General features: G+C 39.8%; 1 protein-coding gene across 3 annotated transcripts in view; it reads right to left on the bottom strand.

Moving 5' to 3' along the window:
• Nucleotides 1-337: 337 nt before the first annotated feature.
• Nucleotides 338-26,864, bottom strand: part of LOC124595441 (probable poly(ADP-ribose) glycohydrolase 2) — a 457,210-nt gene continuing 430,683 nt past the window's right edge. For 2 of the 3 annotated variants that reach the window (XM_047134183.1, XM_047134184.1), the window contains 5 exons: nt 23,058-23,241; nt 18,310-18,497; nt 15,979-16,259; nt 8,142-8,336; nt 338-686 (listed from right to left, as the gene is read on the bottom strand). In XM_047134183.1, coding sequence (XP_046990139.1) covers nt 504-686; nt 8,142-8,336; nt 15,979-16,259; nt 18,310-18,497; nt 23,058-23,241 — 1,031 coding nt within the window. In that variant the 3' untranslated portion in view covers nt 338-503. The remainder of the gene's footprint in view (nt 687-8,141; nt 8,337-15,978; nt 16,260-18,309; nt 18,498-23,057; nt 23,242-26,864) is intronic. The other variant, XM_047134185.1, reaches the window with a different exon arrangement.

Genomic DNA, 26,864 nt, shown 5'->3' with positions numbered 1-26,864 from the left:
CCAGAAAAAAAATCTGTAACATAGTACCCAGAAATGTTTCATGTGGATATTATGTTGCTCATTAACTATCACTTCTGGAATAACAGCATCACTGAAAGAAAATTCTGAAGCTCATGTATACATGCACATCACTGGAAACAGTCACTTAAGAACTCATTTCCCTGGTATTTGCAATTTTCAGTAAATTACAAAACATACTCATCTCTGAAAAGGTGATGTTTGTCTGTATGGCAGTTTCATGTAGTGTTTCATTCTGCTATTTAAGTACACTAACAATAGATATATTTTATACATTTTTATAGCAAACTTTTCCACTGATATAAGTATAAAAAACCAGTCACCTTTCTCAAAAGTTGGTATTTTAACAATTAGAGCCAAATCACATTCACTAAATACATTTTCATCAAAATTCATTCACCAAGTCCAGAATAAATACAGCAAATAAATATTCTTTTGGTTGTTAAGTATATCTACTCTTGCATCTGGAATGGCACATTCAAGTATCACAGATTTGTCTCTTGACTGGTGTGTGGTTTATCTACACCAATCAGTTCATCAAATAGGCTGCTCGTGGGATGCACTGCATGATGCTTGTCCAACAGTGCCTCTGCATACTGAAGAGTGGCAGCAGCAAGTTCACCTACTGTCCAGTGGCGGTCTAACAGGACCCTTACAACAGTGTCCAGCTACAAACAGAAAATGTTTTAAGAGAAAAGTAACACACGTATTAACAAAACAAATCTTTGATTGTAACATTTTTATGTGATTGGTTAACAGTATACAGCAGGAAAAAAGTTTACTACGCAAAATGCAAGAACAGAACAATTTTGTATTAAATACTGTGTATTCATTGATTCATAGTGTTCTCTACATCCCATCAACAAGAAGAATACTCATGGATGAAGAATTAGTCAATGCATAAATTAACAAGAAACAAGCATATCAAAGAAACTAAATTTGTTCACTTTATTCACCATAAATTTTCACTATACTGAGTAATGTTATTCTTGCTGATTTCAGCTAAATTTAACCATCAAATAAGAGAGAGTTTCCCTTTCCTCTCTCCTGTCACCCTCTCCCAATCCACACCTTCATTTCACCTTCATTATGCACCACAGTCAGCACATCACTAGCTATGGTAACCATATATCACATACCCAGCCTATGCACCTGCCACCAGTCACTCAAGAATTCCTAGCTAGCAATCTACAGCCTTGCTCCAAGCTACTAGCTACCCATTTGAACCCCTCTTCCTCCATCCCTCTCTACCCACCCTAACTGACACAAGCCCAATGCCACCCAATCAACCTAATGAAATGCAGTCTTAACAGCACTTGTGTCAAGCTGGCATAATGTAGGGTCACAGGTGCATACCTGACAGCCTTCAAAAGCCACAGATCAAGAGATCCAGTTTTAAAAATTGGATAGTACAAATGATCAAAAACTTGGGTAATTTTCAGTATAACCCTGAGACAACTGATGTGAGTCTTTCCCTCTGATGTCGAAGTTATATAATGGCTATAAAAACCCAAATAAAAACACTAGAACTAGCTAAGATGTTGATTCCATACCCCTTATCTGTAGCATAGTCCAGGTACTTGGTACTAGGTCAGAATGTTTTTCAACAACCTGCAACACCATTCTTCATTCCATTCACTGCAGGTGCATTATCACAGATATGGCTAAATGGTTACTAAGTGGAATATTATACTGCATCAAAGTGTCAAGAAGAAGTGTTTCAATGTTGATACCAGTGGAATCCCATTTTAAATTAGGGAGAAATAATAAGTTTCTTTCAGTTTTTTTGCATGATATTATAAACGGTAAAACTACATGATATTAGTATCATTTTTGTTACTAGCGTCTGGTGAAGTAGAAAATGATAAATCTTTCAGAATTTCTACAATTTCTCCTTTTTTCCCATTTCTGCTATAATTGCAACAATTATTGCTATAATTGCAACAATAATTACAACTTATAATTGCACAGTCTTCTTCTTCTTCTTCCTCTTCTTCTCCCCCCCCCCCCCCCCCCCCCCTGGCTCCATGGCTTAGCCTTTTCCTTGTCATGTCCTACTTGTTATGGGTAGTGAATAGTTGTCTCTGCTGTTTGTAGTTCGGAAGTTGTTGGGTGAATTTCACCTCTGTGGCGACTTCAGTACTACCGACAATGCACAGCCGATCATGGATAAATATTCTCTCTCACGCCAGGAGGAGCTGTTGGCAAAAATATCAGGTGGCCAGTACTTTTCTAAAATTGATTTGTCCAAAGTGTTTCTGCAGATTCATGTGGGCGAAGAGTCTCAATGGGTTCTGGTTTTGAATACTCTTTTTGGTCTCTATTATTATTTGTTTCTTCATTTTGGTGTGGCTAGCACCCCTCTTATTTTCCAATGATTTTTAGAGCAATTGACTATTCCTGTTCTGCATTGCATTAATTATCTGGATGATATTGTTGTCAAGAGCTTTGCGTACTTTCTTTTCTGTCTTACAGTCTGCAGGCTTACAGCATAACTTATAGAAATTTCAGTTTTTTCAATCTTCTATTGTTTATTTGGGGTTAGAGGTCTCGTGGGATAGGGTTCACTGTCTGCAAGACCACATCTCTGCCATTATGTCTATTCCTCTCCCCTTATCAACAAAGCAGCTTCAGACCTTCTTCAGGAAAATAGCCTACTAGCATAAATTCCTACCAGGGGGCAGACACATTGGCTCACCCATTGCATGCCTTGTTAAGCAAGAATATACCTTTTTGCTGGAGCCTAGATTGTGACCATGCTTTCCAAATGTTGAAATCCAAACTACTCTCAGTCCTTTGTTCAGCTACATTCTCTCTGGACCAGCACATAGTTTCGGTGACTGACACCTCACAGTGTGGCCTCAGCACGGTCATAGCATGCTAATATGCTAGCAGCTCTGAATGAACAGTTGCTTTTGCCTCTAAATGTCTCATTCCAACACAGCAGTGTTACTCTTGGGCGGAGAAAGAGGCTCTTGCCATAGTCTTTGCTCTCCAGAAATTTCTTTTCTTTTTTTGCATTGTTCCAAGTCTCACCTTATTACAGACCATAAACCATTGGTTTCCTTGTTTAATTCCCACACCTCACTGCCTGATAAGATAGCACATTGTCTACAACACTGGGTGCTGTTCTAATCTTGCTACAATTACAAAAACCATTTTTGACCTGTATCTAATGCGGATGCCTCGTCCCAACTTCCTGTGGGGTCCTGATCCTCACCTTGATCATGAAGAATTGATTTGCTTCCATCTTGAGAATGAAATGCAGGCTGCAGTTGAATATTTTCCTACTACGAGCTCATGCAAAGCAGCTACTGTTGCTGCTGACCTGGTTCTCTGCCAGGTGGTTGGGTTAGTTCTACAGAGCTGGCCAGATAAACCACTGAGTTGGGCTTCAGACCCACTTCGCAACTATGTTTCCTTATGGTATCATCTCTCTGTTTTTGACGGTGTTTTGCTGTTGTCCACGGAAGACGTCTCTCCAACTCTCCAAGAGTAAGCATTCCTGCTGCATTATGGCATGAGGTTCTGCACCTTTTCCACCAGGGGCATTGTGGAGTTTCACCCACTAAACTGTTAGCTGGTTTGGGCAGGGATTGATGGCAAAATTTTCAGTTTTTTTACAGCTTGTGAGGAGTGTATCCAACAACAGGCAGCTCCCAGGACGTCTCTGTCCTCCTGGCCTGTTCCACACCAGCCATGGTGATGAATTCTTGTAGACTTTGTGGGTCTCTTCTTGAATTCCTATTGGCCCTTGGTTGTGGATTCATTTTCCTGGTTTCCTTACATTCTCCGGTGTGTATCAGCATAGGCCATAGGCTAAGGTCACAATTCATATACGTTTTTTTCTTTTTTTTCCTACGGAGTGTTGCCTTTTACCATAGTGTCAGATAATAGCCACAGTTCATTTCACATATCTTTCAGTTGTTTTTTTCCTGTCTCAGCACTAATCTTGTTATGGCTCTGTCATTCCATCCTCAAACAAATGGCAAGGCTGAGTGACTAGTGTGTACATACAAGTCCCAAATGAAAAAGCTTGTTGTGGATTCTTCGCCAGATGATGCCCTTCTCTGTTTTCTGAGCACCTACCGTTTCACGTCTATGGGGGAGTGGAGCCTGGCTGGGTTGCTTCACAGTTGGCAGCCACGCACGCTCCTCCAACTTCTGCAGCCTATGCCATGCCTGTCTTGGTCAGAGTCATCCTGGTGCCCTGCAACAGGATTGCTAGTGTGGGTGCGAGGGCTTTGTCACCAGTCCAACTGGACACTAGCCACTGTTGTCCACCACTTGGGGTGCCATCTTCATGATGTCCGTAAGGCCAATGGGCTGGTGGCTTGCCACTTTGATCAATTACACCCCGCTCGCTGCTGGAAGCTACTGGCTTGCTTGCACCCATCATCCCCTGCTGTGAGGCACCCTGTTCCACTGGCTGCCTCCTCCATATGCAGTGCCCTGAGGCTCCCACTTCCCACTGCTGGATGCTGGTCTGTTGCCAGCTTCAGGACCATTGTCACAGCTTGCTGTTCCAGTTGGGCCATCTCCACCAGCCAACTAGCCATATTCATCTCAGCCATCATCACTTCATCCACCATCTCCAGTGGAACCAGCCCCTTCTCCTCTGTAGTGGGACCTGCCTGCTGATAATGATGCAGAGATGGTGATGGCACCTTCCTCCCCAGTGCTGTTGTCAGGAGCCATGCGTGCCCATTGCCCTCAGGCAGGCACATGTCTCTGTGCATCTTGGCCCTATGCTCCAGTGCCTGCCTAGCACATCGTCCCATGCCCGCCGTCGGCACTAGCTGCCACCACTTCGGATCTGATACACGTGTCTCTTGTTGCGCCACTGGGCACCCTCTTCACCTGAGGGGGAGATATTCTGCATCCTGATACTAGTGCATGTGAGTGTGCCAATTGTAGTGTCACTGTGCATGTATACTTAAATCAACCACTAACTGTATCAGTATATGCCAGCCACTTGAGTCCGCCTGTAGGAAGCCTGCAAACAATACGGTCTCTGCCATGCCATCTACAGATGACTGATACCTATGTACACATTGAGCTGTGCTGACTCACCCTCACTATGTTCTTTTAGTTCGTATTGCTCACATCACTTGTTCTGTGTATCACTTATATTGCACATTCTGTATGATTCTTTGTCTTGTTACATGTGATGTCATGAGAGGCTTATTTCCATTGTTGTTCACAGGTTTATGAATAAGGCCATATTGTTGTTACATGGATTGGTTTTGTGTCTTACTTGGTTACTACAAAAGGGATGGTGGTATTCAATCCCATTAATCCGAATAGAGAAGCAAGGTTAAGACTGATTACATGCTTTATTTTGATTGGTTTTAGTGCTGTTTTGTGATAATTTTGGTTTTGTGCAACAAAGATTGTAGCTGCAGTCTTTTTACCATGCAAACAGACCTTTACTCTTGTGGTACACGGATAACTATTGCTCTGGAATAAATTTAAATTTGTTGATGTAGATGTTAAGCTATAAATAGAAAGAAAAGCATTAACTACTTGATATGAAACAAATACTAACAAAGAGATAGAGGGGCTGGCCAGTACTTACCTCAGCTCAGTACAGCCGATAGATAACACAGAACAGAACAGAAAATTTATATTCCTAGCTTTTGGAACTTTGTCTCTTCATCAGGGAGGAGAGAGGGGAAAGAAAGGGAAGAAGGGAAAGTGGATTTAGTTACTCACAATCCAGGTTATGAAGCAACAGGGAAACGTAAACAGGGAGGGTAGCAAGGATGGAGGCATGGTTGTCAGAGGGAAGCCAAAGATATTCTGCTGTTAAGTGCTGCGCCAGCTCCAAACCAAAGAGGATGCATACAGAAGTAGTGACGTTGGTTAACGTAGTTTCAGTAAAGGGGGATGGTGGGATGAAAGGATGTGTTGGAGTGCAAGTTCCCATCTCCGCAGTTCCGAGGGACTGGTGTTGGGTGGGAGAATCCAAATGGCACGTACGTTGTAGCAGGTTCCTAGGTCCTTAGAATTATGCTGGATGGCATGCTCTGCTACTGGGTATTGGACATCTCCTAGGCAGACAGTTCGTCTGTGCCCGTTCATGCGCTCAGCCAGTTTAGTTGTCATCATATTGATGTAAAAGGCTGTGCAGTGCAGGCATGTCAGCCTTTTACATCGGTATGACGACAACTAAACTGGCTGAGTGCTTGAACGGGCACAGACGAACTGTCCACCTAGGAGATGTCCAATACCCAGTAGCAGAGCATGCCATCCAGCATAATTCTAGGGACCTAGGAACCTGCTACAACGTAAGTGCCATTTGGATTCTCCCACCCAACACCAGTCCCTCGGAACTGCGGAGATGGGAACTTGCACTTCAACACATCCTTTCATCCCACCATCCCCCTGGACTGAAACTACATTAATCAACCTCACTCCCATTTACTCTTCAGTCTTCTTCTTTTTCCCTCTCCTCTTTAGCCATTCACACATCTTTTCATCCTACATAGTTGTGTTTATCTTTATACTATATACCTCTTTACTTCTGTATGCATCCTCTCTGGTTTGAAGCTGGCACAGTACTTAACAGTAGAATATCTTTGGCTTCCCTCTGACAACCATGCCTCTATCCTTGCTACCCTCCCTGTTTACCTTTCCCCGTTGCTTCATAACCTGGGTTGTGAGTAACTAAATCCACTTTCCCTTCTTCCCATTTTTTTCCCCTCTCTCCTCCCTGATGAAGGAACAAAGTTCCGAAAGCTAGGAATGTAAATTTTCTGTTCTGTTTTGTGTTATCTATCAGTTGTACTGAGCTGAGGTAAGTACTGGCCAGCCCCTCTATCTCTTTGTTAGTATTTGTTTCACATCTTTATATGAGATTTTCCATTAATCATTTAACTACTTGATATGACAGATGAAGAAGCAGCTTTTCTTCTTTTCTTCAAAGAAGCAACTCTTCTTAAGATATTGCTGTTTTAAATTTAGGTAGAGTAAGCACAAACACTTATATTAGTTTACTATTAGTTAGTTATTATGTTGTTTCATCTGCTTCATTTTGTTAGTATATATCTTGCTCCAGTCTACATCTATCATGATTCTCCTTCTTTATCTTTGAAACACAATGAAACGAAACAAGTTTACAAGTGCATATTAAGAGACATTGTGCTGTTGGTAGTATAGGAAAAAGAATAAACAAATGTGACTCACTGAAACTTATTGACACTAATAATTAATATGTACAGGGTGATTCAAAAAGAATACCACAACTTTAAAAACGTGTATTTAATGAAAGAAACATAATATAACCTTCTGTTATACATCATTGCAAAGAGTATTTAAAAAGGTTTTTTTCACTCAAAAACAAGTTCAGAGATGTTCAATATGGCCCCCTCCAGATACACGAGCAATATCAACCCGATACTCCAACTCGTTCCACACTCTCTGTAGCATATCAGGCGTAACAGTTTGGATAGCTGCTATTATTTCTCATTTCAAATCATCAATGGTGGCTGGGAGAGGTGGCCGAAACACCATATCCTTAACATACCCCCATAAGAAAAAATCGCAGGGGGTAAGACCAGGGCTTCTTGGAGGCCAGTGATGAAGTGCTCTGTCACGGACTGCCTGGCGGCCGATCCATCGCCTCGGGTAGTTGACGTTCAGGTAGTTACGGACAGATAAGTGCCAATGTGGTGGCGCTCCATCCTGCTGAAATATGAATTGTTGTGCTTCTTGTTCGAGCTGAGGGAACAGCCAATTCTCTAACATCTCCAGATACTGTAGTCCAGTTACAGTAGCACCTTCGAAGAAAAAGGGACCAAAAACTTTATTGGCTGAAATGGCACAGAAAACAGCGCCTCAAGCGAACAAATGTACAACTAAATGAAACTTTATAGCTCCCTTAATTCGCCGACAGATAGTGCTTAGCTCTGCCTTTTGTCGTTGCAGAGTTTTAAATTCCTAAAGTTGTGGTATTCTTTTTGAATCACCCTGTATTATGGATACAGTAAGTTATACTTAGTATCCACTGTTACAACATACATGCATGCAAAATGTAAGTCTTCAGTTTTAGATGAGGATTAATGCTTTATTTAAAATAAATGCATAATTTGCAGATTTTCCATCTGCTGGTGTGTACTCACCTTAAGCAGATTATCATTGGCACAAGTATAATAATGGAGACATGGAACACCAGCCATACTGGCAGCAAGCCATTGTATCACAAGTTTCAACTGAGGATCTCCACATTTGGAGCTACCACAACCCCAGTTCCCCGTTGAAACAGCACGTATTCCAGAAGCACTATTGCTAGCTGCAACTTTTCCAAGCACTGACGCCTGAAAAGAGTGTGTCCACTTTATAATTCATTTACAGGTGATGATAAGAATAATAAATTATAGCCTTTGCATAAAATTTGTGAAAATCTAAAAATGGAAAGTCCAAGATGGACTAACAACAGTGGAAAGGATAGATTGCTACTAACCACATACAGAAGATGTTGAGTTACAGGCCTGACCATAACTCAACACCTCTTCTATGTGGTGAGAAGCAAAGCTGTAAAAATTTTATTTTCAAATGTTGAAAAATATCATTTTGAAGCCAATAAACTGGAAACACAGTGTAACCTTTTTAACAGGTGATACTCCAGAGCTGTGACATATTTTACGAAAGTCGTTCTGGAAAACAAACTGGTGGCTGTTAAGTGAATTTCTTTATTACATTGTGGATTTCAGTTTACAGGATCATCAATTTACAGAACATCACCTAAACATATGTATGCATATGTGCTGTTTGAGGCTTTCCCGGCGCTGCATCTGCTTGATAGGTTCTCGGGACTTACGCCGGATAATATTGTAGAAGCCGCACAATATTTCAGCGAGACAACTGCCCGCCATCTTCAGGTGCTACTGTCGCGTCGCTGAGAAACGCGCCAATTTATATGCTGGCTTTCTAGAACAGCGCAGGCGCCAGCGGGGCATAACGTCATCGAAGACCAATCGTAGACAGCGTCGAATACCAGAGTCCTATGCTGGAGAAACGGGTCGCGGTCTGCGGAAGCGCACCGCGGCGCGGGAAATGCGGCCGGGAGCGACGGACGCCGTTCGCGCGCGCGAGGTGTTGGCGCCCGATTTAAGCATCTGCGCTAAGGCTTCCCATCTGCGTTGACTCGGTGCGGTTGCTAATCTGTGGCTGACGGTTCCTTAGTGCCGACAAGGCTGGTTCCCAGGCTTTGCTCAGGTGAAACCCCATGTCTCTGTTTATTAGCTCACTGCATATACGTATTTCGACCGCCTCTTTGATGATGGAGTCCCAGTATGTGGAAGCATGCGAGAGGATCTTGGTTTCTTCGTAATTCATGCCGTGTCCCATGTCAAGGCAATGTTCAGCAACCGCAGATTTCTCTGGCTGACCCAACCTCATGTGACGTTTATGTTCGTCGCATCTGTCTTTGACCATACGACACGTCTGGCCAATATAAGATTTCCCACACTGGCACGGGATTTTGTATATTCCTGGTCTCCTCAGGCCGTGGTTTCCTTGTTCACACGGGTGCCTCTGATGGACTCATTAAAACTTATAGGAGCCAAGCTGGAAGGGGACGTCTTACACCTTTTCAAACATGTGCTTACCTCGACTTATTTTTTATTTAACAACCAGTATTTCGAGCAGACTGACGGTGTTGCTATGGGTAGCCCTTTGTCTCCCATAGTAGCAAATCTTTTTATGGAAGATTTCGAGGACAAAGCACTTCAGACGGCGGTTCTGAAACCCAAATGTTTTTGGAGATATGTAGATGATACGTTTGTGGTATGGCCGCATGGGACAGCAACGCTTCCTTCTTTCCTGGAACATTTGAACTCCATCCATCCAAGTATCTGTTTTACCATGGAGGTAGACAAAGATGGTGAGCTCCCGTTTCTGGATGTTTTGGTGCGTAGAAAAGGTGACGGCTGCTTGGGTCACAGTGTGTTCCAGAAGCCTATGCACACAGACTTGTATTTACAAGCTACGAGCTGTCATCACCCCTCACAGCGCAGCGGTGTATTACGGACGCTAGTGCATAGGGCTAGAGCCATCTTAGATCAGGACAGCTTATCGGCAGAGCTCAACCATCTCCGCTCTGTATTTGCCCAGAACGGGTACTCCGAGAAGCAGATCCGGAACGCGTTTCGACCAGCACAGTCCAAACCTCAAGAACAACCTGAAGAAGCAGATAACACCACAGGGTTGGTTTTTCTACCGTATGTCGGTGGCGTGTCTTTTAAGGTGGGCAGAATTTTCAAGAAACACGGTATTAAATGTGTTTTCCGGCCTCCAGCAAAAGTGAAATAGATGCTGGGCTCTGTTAAAGACAACCTCGGCCTGAGGAGACCAGGAATATACAAAATCCCGTGCCAGTGTGGGAAATCTTATATTGGCCAGACGTGTCGTACGGTCAAAGACAGATGCGACGAACATAAACGTCACACGAGGTTGGGTCAGCCACAGAAATCTGCGGTTGCTGAACATTGCCTTGACACGGGACACGGCATGAATTACGAAGAAACCAAGATCCTCTCGCATGCTTCCACATACTGGGACCCCATCATCAAAGAGGCGGTCGAAATACATATATGCAGTGAGCTAATAAACAGAGACACGGGGTTTCACCTGAGCAAAGCCTGGGAACCAGTCTTGTCGGCACTAAGGAACCGTCAGCCACAGATTAGCAACCGCACCGAGTCAACACAGATGGGAAGCCTTAGCGCAGATGCTTAAATCGGGCGCCAACACCTCGCGCGCGCGAACGGCGTCCGTCGCTCCCGGCCGCATTTCCTGCGCCGCGGCGCGCTTCCGCAAACCGCGACCCGTTTCTCCAGCAGAGGACTCTGGTATTCGACGCTGTCTACGATTGGTCTTCGATGACGTTATGCCCCGCTGGCGCCTGCGCTGTTCTAGAAAGCCAGCATATAAATTGGCGCATTTCTCAGCGACGCGACAGTAGCACCTGAAGATGGCGGGCAGTTGTCTCGCTGAAATATTGTGCGGCTTCTACAATATTATCCGGCGTAAGTCCCGAGAACCTATCAAGCATATGTATGCACAGCCCATCATTATTTTGATAATTACCATCACATCTCTAGTGTAAAACATTTAAGTTCAAATTTGCTGAAATAATATGCTAAGGTAAGATTTTGTGCCTAGCAATTACCCAACAAATTGAAACCAATAATGAAATAAAGCAATTCATTCAGTAGCTATTGACATGCTCCCGAACATGACTTTGATAAAAACTTAAGTTTTGTATGCAACTAGTGTTTAACGAACTATGTCTGGCCTCCTCTCTGTGTGTGCAGTCTACCAGAAATTAATATTTTTAACTTAAAAAAGTATTTTTCAACTGCAAGGTAATTAACAAAAAATATTTTTGTGTCCCTAATAACACTTATTCTGGAAATGGAACCTGTGTCACATTTAACTGATATGCAGTCTTGTCAGTCTGGATGTGATTAACAGAAGCTATTTTTTGACAATGCTACAACAAAACTTTCAAATTACTCATAAGCTTTTGAAAATAATTTACAAGCAGCTTCCACTCCATTTTGCTGAAGTGTCTCAATAAATTATTTCAAGAATATATTGTGAAACAATATGGGATGATATTTTTAGAATTATTATTGTATGGGAGATTGAATAGACTACTTAACTTTCTAATGCTGTACCATGATCTGGGCAACCTGAGTCACATCAAGGTGAAATAGCCTCACCTGGTACAGTTTCACATATTAAATTTCTTTTTCTGTTTTCTGTTTCATAAGGGCCAGTCAAATGAAAATAAGACAGATGAAAAACAGTGAATAAACTTTTCATTACTTCAAAAGTAATTGCCATAACTAGATAAGATGGTCAACATGAAAAGCTGTTTGTGGTTGCCTACAGAAGCAGAATTGTACGCAGGTGTGCACCTCTAGGTCTGAGGCAATTTGACAGCCACAAATGTCTTTCTTCATGATTCCAAAAAATGGAAATTACATGAGGAGAGATTGGGACAACATAATTTCCCAGTGAAATTTCTACAGTGTACTCGTATCAACATTAGCAACATGTGAGCAGGCCCACACATCCTTACATATCCTCCATACAGTCGCAATCTCTTCCCATGTGATTTCCATACTTTTGGAGCCCTCAAGAAAGACATTTTGTGGCTGTTGATTTTCTTTGGATGAAGAGGAGCAATTCTGGGTAAAATCACGGTTCCATAGGAGAGAAACACGCCTGAGTAAACTCATGGTTCCTCAGGCAACCACAAATATTTTTCCATGAAGGCACTGACCATCTTGTCTCATGGTGGTACAAAAGTATTAACAGATATGGTGATTCTTCTGAAGTAATAAACAGTTTACACAACAAAACTGTGAAAAGTACACACTGCTGCTTGCCATGAAGAGGACACATTGAGTTACAAACAGGCACAATGAAAAGACTGTTACACATAGAGCTTTTGGCCAAAGCCTTCTTCAGAAAAGAAAAACTACACACACATTCACACAAGGAACAAGGGCAAGCACACCTCATGCACACATGACCACTAGCTCCAGCCGGAATGCAAGTGTTGCATAGAACAAAAGCAGCAATCCAGAGTGGGCTGGGGAAAGAGGAGGGATAGCAAAGTATGATTGGTGGGTAAACAGTCATTGAGGGAGAGTGTGCAGAGACTAGATGGTGGCTAGACAAGCCTTCCAAATGCATTGTTGGAAGGGGGGAGGGTGACAGAGAGGGGTGGAGGTGAGGGAACTGGGAGCAGAAAAGGAGAGGAGCAGAGAAGGGGAAACAACCAGCGGCTGCATTGTAAGAGAGTGACAAACAATGAGGTTGAGAGGACGTGAATTGTGAGGAAGTGATAAGACACAGTGGGTGGAAACTGTTGGGTGGAGGCCTAGATATTATGGGAGCAGAGAATGTGTTTTAAGGATAACTCCTGTCTGCACAGTTAAGAAAAGATGGTGGAGAAGGGGATGATCCTGATGGCCCGGGTTGTGAAGCAGCTGTTGAGATCGAGCATGTTATGTTCAGCTGCATGTTGTACCACAGGGTGGTCCACTTTGCTCTTGGCCATAGTTTAACATTGGCAATTCCACCTGATGAACAGCTGGTTGGTAGTCAAACGAATATAAAAAGCTGTGCAATGATTGCAGCGGAGATGGTACATGACTAGCCTGCTTTCACAGGGGCCCCTGCCTCTGATAGGGTAGGATAACTCTGTGACAGTACTGTTGGAATTGGAATTGGTACAGGGATGCACTAGGATGTTGAGGAGGTTGGGTGGGTACCAGTACACCACTGTAATAAGAGGAGGTGAGGATCTTGTATAGGACGTCTCTCATTTCAGGGCATGATGGTAGATAATGAAAGCCCTGATGAAGGATGTGATTCAGCTGTTCCAGTCCAGGATGGTACTGGATGACAAAGGGAACACTTCTTTGTAGCTGGTTCTTAGGATCGTGGGAGGACTGGGGGGATGAGTGGGGATACAGTGTGGGAAATCTGCTAGCAGACCAGGTCTGAGGGTACTGCCTGACTGGAAAGCATTTGTGAGACCTTCAGTGAACTGGCCAAAGGAGTTATTTTCACTGCAGACATGATGTCCCCTGGTAGCCGGGCTGTGTGGGAGGAATTTTTTGATGTGGACGGTATTGCAGCTGTTGAAATGCAGGTGGCTGGTGGGTTTAATTTGGGCAGAGGTGTGGATGGAGCCATCAGAGTGGAGGAGATCAGCATCCAGGAAGGTAGCACACACTGGGTTGAGGAGGACTAGATGATGCAGATGGGAGAGAAAGTTGTGAAGGAAAAAGGATAAGCTGTCTTGATCCTGAGTCAAGATCATGAAGACATCATCAACAAACGTGAACCAGACCTAGGCTTTGGAGTTTGGGGTTTCAGGAGGCTAGGAAAGTTTCCTGTGGATGACCTACAAACAGATTGTCATAGGATGGTGCAATGTGGGTGCCCATGACTGTGCCAAAGATTTGTTTGTGTATCCCCCCTTCAAAGGATATCCAGTTGTGAGTTAGGATAAAATCAGTAAAGTGTATAAGGAATGAGGTAGTGGGTTTGGAGTCTGAAGGCCATTGGAAGAGGTAGTATTTAATAGCAACAAAATCATGAGCCTGAGGCAAAATGGTGTATGGGGAAGTGGCATCAAAGTGATGAGTAGGGATCCAGAAGATAAAAGAGTGGGAATGGAGGAGAGTCAATGAAGGAAGTGATTGGTTTCTTTGAAGTGGGAGGCCTGATTATGGGCAATTGGTTAGAAGTGTTGGTCAGTGAGGGCTGAAATTCTTTCATTAGGGCACACTGTGACAGAGTGGCCAGAGAGAGCAGTCATGTGTGCTTGGGATGTGCCTGATTGTGTGAATGTGTATGTGTTTTCTCTTCTGAAGAATGCTTTGGCTAAAGCTCAACGTGTAACAGTCTTTTTGTTCTGCCTATCTACAACTCAGTGTATGATCTTTATGGTAAGTAGCAATCTATACTTTTTACAATATTGTGGCATTACAACCCTGACTTTCCACTGAAACAGTTTATTTACTTCTTTTCCACCTTTCTCATTTTCATATGATTGTGTAATTGTTTTTAGATATATTTTTCCCGCGTGGCATGTTTCCCTCTATTATATTCACATGATTGTCCCTTACACAAATAATGCATGTACCTTGAACACAATGAATTGCTAAATTATTGCTGCTTATAAGTCACTAATTTTATTATTCAATGTATAGTTTTATAATCACTGAAGATAACTGTATAATTAACATTTGAGGAAACTTTTTCTGTGGTTAAATAATCTTAATTTACAATTAACAAAAACCCTTGATCCTCAAAATTTTACTTTGCTAATAATTAATTGCTTAGAGATTAACTTACAAAAAATGAAATCTCTCATTCTCTACTTTGCAATAAATATCTTACTTTTCTAGAAACTGTGCGCTTCAGAAGTTATCACCAATCAAAATTTCCATATTCCAGAATATCTGGATCTTACAATGTAATACTTTCAAAAGTCCACTGTTATACATTTGTAGCACTGATTTTTCTGATTAAAAATGCAGATATTTCCTAAAATAATATGTTAATTTGTAAAATAATTCAATTAGAAAATTTAAATTTTCAGAAATTTCTTGGTACAACTTGAAAATCACAGTGCATATTAAAGCTTCCATTTCATACAAAAGTACATATTAGTTTGCCATTTGTTTTTTCATTGTACAGCTGACAGTAAATCAAGGTAGCTTCAATGATTGTTTTTTTTATTTTTGTTATCTTTTATATTAGTACCTAAAATGTAATAGTCTTGTATTTTTAGCATTTTGTCATTTTCTGTACTATGTGCATCTTTATATAAGCTTCATGCACAAACTAGCAGCCAGTTGTGTTCAAGCAGTCAACTAGCGCAAATGCTATGTAAGTTGTTGTGATCTGTCACTCATTACACATCACGAGACTCAGTTAGTCACAGCTGAGTAGCCAAATTGTATACTTACTATGTCAGTGTCTTACACTTGTGAAATTAATTGGGATCAGTTATAGCTTACAGATCTGTGTTGCAAAATTTATATTGCAAGCAAGCTGATCTTAGTATCATAACAATAAAGATAAATGAAGTGAATGGTAAACTTCAGAGTCGATTTTAAGAGATTAAGCAACCAACAATCATTGGATGAAGAATCACTAAGATTAACATCTATGAGACTTAGAAGGCACATTAACAGGTCGGTAACATTACAAACCACATGGAAAGTCCCATGTCTTAAGGATAATTTGTGGATACTGCACACGCACTTGCACACACACACACACGCACGCACGCACGCACGCATGCGCACGCGTATACACACACACACACACACACACACACACACACACACACACACACACACACAGCTGCACCATATTTATTAAAATGTATGTGGAATGTGTTAGTGATACTGATTGACTCACAAGCTGAGCAGCAAGCTTATGTTTGTGCCTGGCTAGTTCCAAGCTGAGAGATCGTGCAACAATGGCCAATTTAGCACGACTCCCTTCCAGGGGAATGCCCTGTGCACCTTCAGTCAGTGAAACTCCAGCAAATGAGTCACTCAGTGTGCGCTTAAGTAGGCTGCCAGCAAATCGCACCACTGCTATGTCTCGGGCATCCAGCTCCCGAATCTCATCGATGTTTTCGGGCACACCTGCATCCTCCAGCCAGCGACTGTACTGCTCATATAGCTCTTCAATTTCTGTGGATTATTAATAAATGACATATTACTTATGCAAGAGTAAAAAATATTAGTATAGAACATAATAAATAGGATATTGTTGTGTAATAGATATTCTGTAGTACTACTTGCGGTTGTTAGAAAATGTCTCAATGTTCAAAATAAAACAGCATATCACTTAGTGGATTCAGTGGACCAGCTAAGAAGCGACTTTGCAAATCATCACATACACTATGATTTTCGAATTATTTAAAGAAGAATGTACATGAGATTGAATTGTTTTTAGCTTCTCATAATTTTTTAAATATTTTTTTCCAGGTCATGTAGTAGGTAGTACTACTCCACTGCCTAATTGAATTTGACTGTCTCATAAAATAAATGAAGCATAATCATTCTAATTTTTTGCAGCAGCAACTTTATCAATTGATATTACCTTTTCAAGTTGTCCTATATAATAAGGACATCAGTCCACCAGAAATAACATACTGGATAAAAAATAACTGAGTAACAATATATACAAAATAAATTCAGAATTTTTGATTTCTGAAATTTGTGATAGAAGGTGCAGTATAATTTGTTTGTTTTGGTTCATTATTGTTGGACAATGTAGATCTGCACACTTGCTATTTGCCATAAACTCCCTAGTTCACAGCTAACATAAGATTGTACTTCAGAAACTGCTAGTCTCTGTGATCCGGCAATTGCTTAGAAGTTTAGCAATCATAACACACGTTTTGAATGTCTGTACTTTTCATTTTTTATTTTATAGAGACTATGCACATCTGTCAACTCATAAGGCAGTTTAACCCTTACAGAACCTTTTTTGTCACAGAGTTGTATGATTTTCACATATATCATTTATTAATAACTACAGATAGCAACTGTAACAGTGATTTGTAGCTGTCAGTTCTGGAAGAAGGTTTTTTACAATGGGCCAACAATGACACCATAGTACACTACTATGGGACAGGAATAATCAAAATAAAACATTTTATGCTTACCAGCATTTATTAATTGAATTTTCATAATGAGACTTTATTATTACAAATTATGAGCTATTAATGTAATTGTGTATGAAACTCAGCAAAGTATTCTTCATGCTAATTACATTACATTTGGGGCACAATTTGACAGTTTTACTTTTACAAAGCACACATCTTCTTGTGACCTGACCAGTGAAAATAATATAGTGAGCTAATTTTTTTCTTACAGAAACATGTACAGCCATTCTTATTTGCTGTCATGGTCCATGCCGAGTTCTAGAATTGCCATATTCCTGGAGACCTGCTGAATGCGCAGAGCTACCCCACCACCACATGTGTGGTCATCCTACGTGAGGGCAAACTTGTCAGGTTGCAGCATGATCATTTTTGACCCACTGGGCATATATGAGTTAAGCTTCTATTATTTGAAACAATTAACTTCCCATAAGCTCTGTGCAACATTCCTAATTGTAAAGATCTGCATAAAACAAAATATGGACCCCAATTTTATTGTTCACAACTAAAAAAAGTGGAAGAAACATACACCATTTGTTCTGCTCTGCACTGACAGACATTTTTTATAAATACTTTACTTTTCTCTCTCCCACTCCAAACAACCTCCTCCCAAAGCTACAGCTAGTGTCCGAATGAGACTAGGGTTCTCTCTTGGCAGGCACTAATGTCTATGTGACAACAGAGAAATCAACTAAATATTTGAAAAGATATAGGAGCAGTTAAGTAGATAAGCATCAGTTTATCATGACATAAATAAATTTTCCAGGTACCCTACATATACAATTATTTAGTATGAAGTAATAATCACACAGATACTCAATTTGGTACATTTACATACCATATAGTCCTGTTGATTGGGTTGGCTGCTGTAAATCATTCAAATTTTAAAATATTAGTCTCAGTTAAAAATCAATGTAATCACTGGGTTATTAGCATAAAGCCTTCAATATTCTGAGGATAAAGTTGCATAGTTCATTACATGAATACTCCTCTTTCACAAATTTTTCCAGAAATGAAACTAAAGTAAGTACCCTGTATAAATAGGTGTGTGTGAGTTCTAACTCACAACCTACCGGAACTGCAATCAGTACTGAAGCTGTATTTAGAGGAATCTCCTGTGTCTTTCCGAGCAAGAAGACCAGCTCGCTTTGCTCGAAATTTGTCTATCCATTCTTTCTCCTGTTGCAATGACTCTCTCAAAAATTTATCATCCATTGAATCCTCCTGTAGCATGAATCCTCTTGATCCACCTCTTCTTACCCTAAAATTATAATATCACTATAACATTCATATGAGGAATAGCTTAAGTATTTTCATTTTTAATATTAATATAATGGAAGGAAACATTCCACGTGGGAAAAAATATATATAAAAACAAAGATGAGGTGACTTACCGAACAAAAGCGCTGGCAGGTCGATAGACACACAAACAAACACAAACACACACACAAAATTCAAGCTTTCGCAACAAACTGTTGCCTCATCAGGAAAGAGGGAAGGAGAGGGGAAGACGAAAGGAAGTGGGTTTTAAGGGAGAGGGTAAGGAGTCATTCCAATCCCGGGAGCGGAAAGACTTACCTTAGGGGGAAAAAAGGACAGGTATGTCTGCTTGTGTCTGTATGTGTGGATGGATATGTGCGTGTGTGCGAGTGTATACCTGTCCTTTTTTCCCCCTAAGGTAAGTCTTTCCGCTCCCGGGATTGGAATGACTCCTTACCCTCTCCCTTAAAACCCACTTCCTTTCGTCTTCCCCTCTCCTTCCCTCTTTCCTGATGAGGCAACAGTTTGTTGCGAAAGCTTGAATTTTGTGTGTGTGTTTGTGTTTGTTTGTGTGTCTATCGACCTGCCAGCGCTTTTGTTCGGTAAGTCACCTCATCTTTGTTTTTATATACATTTTTAATATTAAAATGATTTGACAGTGACCAATGTTTCCATGTGTACCTGTCGGTTCTGACCAATACTAAATGTTGTCTTCTTTTGATTCAAGTAGAAATTAAAAGTACACTAAGTGCTTCGATTTTAAAATTTAAATTATTTCACAAATGAAAACAAGTGATGTTAGTATTCACATAGATTGCAGATTGCACAATCTTTTAATTTATACCCTGATGTGTTCTCCACCTTTTACTACTTTAATGAAGGTGTATTCCATTTTTATGACTACGTAAGCACATCATCATATCTCCAAAACATTTTTGTTGTGCTGGTTTAAACAAACAACTCTGATCTGACAATTTTTTGCACTCCTGCAGAAAAAATTGTTATTTCAAAAAATTTCGAACCAAATTTCTGATTTGTTCATTCTTATAATAATGCTTCCTTTTTGTAATTACTGCGCTTACTGAAATTTGTGAACTCTTCTGCATGATGTTAAATTACATTTGATAAAACTGGAACATTTTTGAGTGACAGCTTATATTCAAAATGTCTCACGCTGTTCTTCCTAGAAAATAAAAAAATAAACTGGTCTGTATGCATGCATCTTACACTAAATTTCTTTAGCATCAAGGTTTGCTGTATTTTCCTAATTCTGTGAATTAATAATGTTAACTACAGAGTGAATCAGGACTGTTCCATTCACTCAAGGTGTTTCCTGTTGATAACTGTAACACCCACTTTATTCTTAACCCCCAAGCTCGCATTCAGTACTGCTTAGTTCTGTCTTGGGTTTCTTTTCCTTGCAGTGTTAGCTGTATGTTAACAGTGACTCACAGCAGTATGAATAGGTTTACTGATGAAGAGTTGACTGATATGCAACTCGGGTATGGGTTCACTGAATTCAGTGGAAGAAGAGCACAATGACACTACGCTAAACTGTTCCCACAGCAATGGCAACCACATCACAGCCGTTCTGGAATCAGTTTCACTTGTTGGGTCATTCTTGTATTTTTCCATATTGTTCCATTGCACATAATCCATAGAAGCACAGTCATGACAAGCGAAAGGTCCCAGTGCCCTTTGCATCTGTTCATTACTCTATGTTGTGTATTCTGGTTTTGCATTGTGCTCTTCTTCCACTGAATTCAGTGAACCCATACCCGCGTTGCATATCAGTCAACTCTTCATCAGTAAACCTATTCATACTGCTGTGAATCACTGTTAATGTACAGCTAACACTGCAAGATAAAGAAACCCAACCCTCCTCCACTTGTGTACAAGAATGTGTGGGTCCCACACGTCACCATTCTATGTTACCTTCCATGGATCTTATAGAAGTATTTCTGACCGACAAGCAAATGCCTGCTTACTGCACTTACCATTTAAAATTTGGTGATCACTGTGGTTATTGTGGCAAAGTGAAGAAGAAGAAAATAACAATCCATTTATACCATAAAAGTTCACACTAGCCTAATTTCAGTTGCAAAAAGGCACATTAAAACTCACCTTTGTGTTAAGTACAAGTAAAATTTCCATAAAAACAAGTTTTGTGTTCATGAGAGACTTATGGCACATATCATTATCAATAGAATGAATACCAGCAGAAAAAATGTGAATTTTGTTTGATGTGAACTAAATGCTGAATATTAAGCTTTCTTTTTTATTTCTGGATTTGCAACTCATGTTGCTGATGGCTGACTGTGTGAGAAGATGAATAGCAATAGGTCACTTCTCTATGTGTCCTTCTCTTTTTGTTCCATATGTTTCCTGTCCCATGACTATTTCTTTGCCAAGTCAGTATTCTAAATGGACTGTTTTCTGTGAGTATTCTGACTCCCTAATCATGCTTTCTTTATTTGAACCCTTTCTGTCATTACTGTATCTCTTTGCCTTTTTTCTCAATTTCTTCAATCACCATTATACTTCAGAGCCACTTAATAATTTGACCAAATAATGTTATCTTAATTATAATTTTATGCTAATTTATCTGTCATTTATCACTATCACCATATAACAAATTGTATGGGCTGCTCCTTTTTTACCAGTGTCCATTGTTAAGAACATAACTATAACTTTCTCTTCCCACTTTTTACCTTTCTCTTCCCAGTTTTTACCTTCTCCCTACTTTCCTCAACTGATTAACCCCTGAGTGAGTCTGAAACTGAGTACCATGCATTAGTCTCTTGTACGTAATGTACTCTTTAACTTGTGATAATGTGTGATTATAAACATGGCTTTTACTGGCTTTCAATATTAATGAAATTAAAATTAGCACTTAAGATAGTGCCGGACAGCTAATATGTTCACTCTGATTAACTGCCCATGGTATTGTGAGCAGGTCATTACTTATTAGTAACATTACCTTTGGCCAGTATCAAATATTAAAACAATGCATTAATTTTCAATGTTCTTCCACATTTTCACTTAAGTGCTGGCTTCAGATATGTGTAGGATCTTAACAACTTTCAATGTGTGATGATTATATCTGTTTATTCAAGGCAGAAAGGAATCAATAGTTGAGTGAGCCAGGTGAAGGTGGGAGCAGTTAGATCACTCAGAGTCCAGATTAAGAACGACCTACTTTGTACCTTGCCTGAGAAGGAAAAGGGGGCAGGTACAAAACGAAAGGCATTGTACAGAGTGTGAGGTTGAAGAGGGGAGGGGGAGGGGAAAATCAACCACTCTACCTGCTTCATTTGAAGGATGATGAAAGAAAGTGATAAATCAAGATATGGGCACAAAATAAAATAAAATCAGAATGAAACAGAGCTTATCAAGCAGAATGAAAGGGGCATAGGGGGTATAAAATAAACAAATAATACTACAGTGCACTCCATACCTACTGCAAGTCCCTATCCTTCAACCTCTTCTGTTGTAAAGCCTGTCCTTGGCAATGTCTCACTGCCACCTACTCCAGCTCTGCCAAAAACAAAATGTACAAGCTTACATATACCAGAAGACTGCCTTAGTGGAAGACAGTGACCATCCTGAAAACATTCAGGCTCAGGTCCACAAATGATACTTTATCAATTTCTTAACAAGTCGCAATCAGAAGATTTGAATGCATCACTCATCAAAGTACAATCTATGAAATCAAATGAAATCAAAGGCAGAGCCACATGCTACTGTGTTTGTAATACAATAGTATATTCAATGATAGTCTGGCAAGAAACTTACAGGCAATGTTGTAACAATAATATTGATAAATTTCACATCCAGGGTGAGATTATCCCTGCATGTATCTATGGTACAGTATAAAATACATACTTGTCTTCTCCCACCAAGTGGCAGTTTCCCCAAATTCTAGGAACTTCTACTCTTACTTTTCTGCCATCTTCCAAGATGCAGCATATTATGTAGTCATCCTCCTCCCCCTCCCTTTCACCACTGATGTTTGTTGGCATTTTATTTATGTTTATTATCTTTACATATTATTTTTATTCCTTCATGGTTTGACACTTTATTCTATTTATTGTACTTTATTCTTATTATTGCTGCCTTCTTTTCTTCAGTATCAGTCTTCACATTTCTTTCTATTACTCCCTTCTACCATCTTTTAGCAAAGCTCATGCACTGATTCTCTCTCACATACTCTCCTTCATATTTGCCTCCTTTCTTCCTTTGACAAGATAGGTCCCTATGTACCCATCTTCTAAAATATGTGCAACCACCCACTCTGCATCCTCCTTCAACAATTCCCTCTTCTCTGTCCTGAAGAAGAAACCTGTGGTTCTGGATATTAGAAATACTGTCTACTTATTTCTTTGTGTAATTGTAACATAGCATAAATTTCATTTCATATAAGTAAATTGAGAAGCATGCATAAATGAGATTTTGTCCTTGCAGCTTTAGGATTTGTAAAATACTAAGACTCTTATAAAATTATAAATAATTTAGCTGCAAACCTGTAAATTACTTAACACTGCGACTGTCTATTGCAGACCTTATGTCTTTGTCACCAACGCTGGACCCTGTGACACTGATTCCAACTGCATAACTTGAATCTGTGCTGCATGTACTGCTTGCTGCTTCACGGCACAGAGCATCACGCAGCCGTGCAGCAAATGTGTGGCGTCTTTCAGGAGTATCAAGATGTGAGCTGTAGCGGCGTGCACATCCTTCACTTTCTGTCAAACACAGTGATTTTGAACACTTAGTTTAGCATCAGACTGCTGTGAACATTTATACTTTATGTACATAAGTTTTTATATAATTATGTTGAATTAAACTGAATTTAAGTTCTAGATTAACGTAAAGTTAAAGAAAAAGGTCATTCTCCTTTTTGTATAAAAGAATAAAAACTATTTATTGTCTTGATTATTATCGCCATGTATCTCAGAAATACTAGTTGTTCTGTAAACTCGAAGAGCATAAAGAGAGACTTTTCCTCCTCCACATTCATTAAACTTTATCTGACATTTTATCTGACAAAAAACAAAATAAAGTCTTGTTTCAAAAACAGTTATTACTATGTAAGTGGTATTATATAAACACTCATCTATATACCAGTGAAGCTGATATGGACAGCATGATGTGATTTGTATTGGTATGGTACCTGCAAAAATAATCAGTAGTTTTAAGTTTTACCTTCTTGAAAGCAAGAATAGGTAATGCTAGTGAACAATACAGATGACATATTTTATGATATAAAAGGTGGTTCTCCTCCCCCCCCCCCCCTCCCCCCCCGCTCCGTCCTCTAAGTGTTCTGATTAGATATTACGCAGCCAGTCAGAATTTCCTCTCTCATGCTAATGTCTTCCTCTCAAAGTAGCAGTTACACCCAATTTCCTCAGTTACTTTTTGTATATATTCTGATCCCTGTTTTAGCCTCAAATGTTTGCTCTTTATGGCTCCCTCTAGCATCATAAAAGGTGTTCCATGCAAGGGTACCCACACCCAGGGGCAGGGGGGGGGGGGGGCATCCCCCTAGCTCTCAGGGAAAGGAAAAAATATTGGGGTGTTTCTTGCAAGAAAATTATTTAAAAGTTAATATTAGATAGGTTCTTAACAGGGTTGCAAATGTAAATTGTTTATGGCTACTTAAATGTCATCATTCATCTTTGAAAATATTAAAAATACTCCATGTACCAAAATCTTGACCCCCCCCCCCCCTTCCCTACAAATTACTGAAATTACTGTATGGGCCCTCTTAGTTCCACGATGTCTAAACATGTGTCCTGTCATCCTATTCTGTTTTCTAATTAGCATTCTTCACATATTCCTTTCTGTACTGATTCCATGGAGAACCACCTCATTTATTTAAATCAGTGTTTCAGCAGAGTATTTCTTAATTCATTTGATATCTACTATTATACCTTGTATAAGAGGAATGGAATGATGCTCTACAATTAGCAAAATTAGTTTCCTGTATGGGATTTTCTTTATTCTCTATACCCTTCCTTCAACTCGAAGTCTTCCATTTCCATTACCCACTACTAATTTCATGTGTTCATTTCATATTGTATCACACCTCATTTCTACCCACAAGATATTTAACTGATTTGTTACATACCACAAACATATCACTGGATTTTTAGTAAGATATTATCAGATTTTCCTGTTTATTATAGACACTCCTAGCATTTATCCACATTTAAAAAACACTCCCATTCAGTAAAATAAGTGGAAATGATATCTAGAGTTACCCTTGCTACACAAATGAGAAAATCTATCTAAGTCATTCTGCATTTCCATATTATTATCCAGTGGCAAGACTATCTTGCAGACAACAGCGTCATCAACAAATGTAACTATCAATAACTATCAATATGAGAGTACTGCTGACCATATCTGATAAAGTTTATGCACATGATGTTTTTTGAGTCTGAGTGAACTCCTGTGCTCGGCCAAAAAGACAGAGAAGTTATTGGACAGTATTGTCCCAGACATGCACTCACCTAACTGTTGTATGTTCAGCTGGAAGCCCAGCAAGTGTCTTTTGTCTGAAGAATCAGAAATAAAATTGCAATAGAGATGACTGACAAATGGATGACTAAACAAAACACAAAATCTTCCCAATACTGCCAAACAAAACATTACCTGAGACTATGTCGAAATGCTTTTAGAAAGCAGCTTTCTTGATGAGAGCACATTTCTTTAAGTAAATGAAAAAAGAGTATTAAGAGGACAAGTCACAAACTGGCTTAAAAAATAATTTTTTTTAGTCTTGATTAATGTCCCAATTATCTGGCTATAAAATACCATTTCTTTCATTCAGATTTGATGATTAGATCCTGAGTTATTATTTTTCTCATGATGCCACACCCACATTTCTTCTGTCTTGCTGAGTACTTACTACAGTACAGCAGACATTTGTGTTCCACAGCAGCAAAATTAGATGTTCTGTTGAATGATCCAAACTCTAATCAAAGGCATACTGCTGCTGGTGTTGATGGCAGTTGGCAGAATGTGAACATACATCCCTAAATGGCATTGTGTCAGCAACTCCCTTGTTCTACTAGAATGGTCCTGGATATTGAAATAATTACTAAGTTCTGTGACATCTGTAGTCACTGCAATTGTACTAGTGGAGGCATAGAAGTGGCTGGTGTTGTTAACATTTTCAGAAGGGCTAAGCAGTCAAGAGGTGTCCTTTGTAAAGACTGTCTTGGGGGTAGGAATAGTATAGCTTACCAGAAAGTGGTAGGAGAGAAATAATATGGGCCTACAGTCAGAATTAGGTAATTAGAGTGCATAGAGCATGTAAAGAAAAGACTGGGATCATGAATTCTGTAGATATGTAAGGAAAATAAAGTTAAGTTGAAGTAGACAGGACCCATAAGCAACAAGAAAAGCTGCCTGGGCTGTTTTATTTCATAAAATTTCAATGGATGAGAAACCATATAACCTTTGCCCACACGGACCCATCAGTGGTGCAAATTCAACTCAGCTGTAGATTCCAATCATAAGCATAAACTTTTCCAGGAACTTTTCTAGTTGCTCAGCAAGAGCTCTTGAAAAAGTGTCTCCAAGGTAAACTCAGTATCCAAATGAAAGTTTGAATTCTGTTATTGTGATAAGGCTACCAAAACCAGGAAAGGAAACACTAAAGTTTGCTGTTCATGATGAAGTGATGTGCTTCAATGTTGGTGCACCAAAGAAGACTGTTGCGTTAAGCCTCTTGGGAACAGATGATGGTATCAATCTTGAGGGAGGACTGAAAAGCACAAACATGGACTGTGTCCGCTATGCTGAAATTTCTACAGGAAATGCTACCAAGGAAACCAAGATAGTCAGGAGATCAAAGAAAAGAAGACAGATGTGATGAAGCTGACCCAAAGTCTAGTCTTGGAATGTTTCTGTATGGTAATGAGCATTACAGTTTTTCTCAAAACTACATTTTTTTATATTCTGGTACACTTTCATAGAAAACTAACGCTGATAGAGACATAAAACTTTCATTATCTCTTGTTAATAAAATAATGATTAACCAGATAAAAAGGGACCGGTATTGACACCAAGAGCAAATTTACAAACTGCATGCTGTTCAAAAGAGTTTTAATCTTTCCTTTTGGGACATAATAAGGATTACTTAAAATATATATAAAATACAGTAATCAATTTTATATGATTTTAGCATGGTGTTTCATCTGAATTCTGCAAGAGTTTTGGGTTTTTATCTCTACTAGTTTCCTTAGAAAATGTTTGCTCATTTTAACATTGATTCCTTATTGGAGTTCCTTCACAACTGTGTCCTCTTAAGCAACAGCAACAAAAATTGGTAGCAAATAATTAAGCTGGTAAGACAAAG

The sequence above is a fragment of the Schistocerca americana genome, chromosome 2 (assembly GCF_021461395.2).
Source record: "Schistocerca americana isolate TAMUIC-IGC-003095 chromosome 2, iqSchAmer2.1, whole genome shotgun sequence".
Taxonomy (NCBI): Eukaryota; Metazoa; Arthropoda; class Insecta; order Orthoptera; family Acrididae; genus Schistocerca; species Schistocerca americana.
This window is presented reverse-complemented; position numbering and strand designations above follow the sequence as displayed.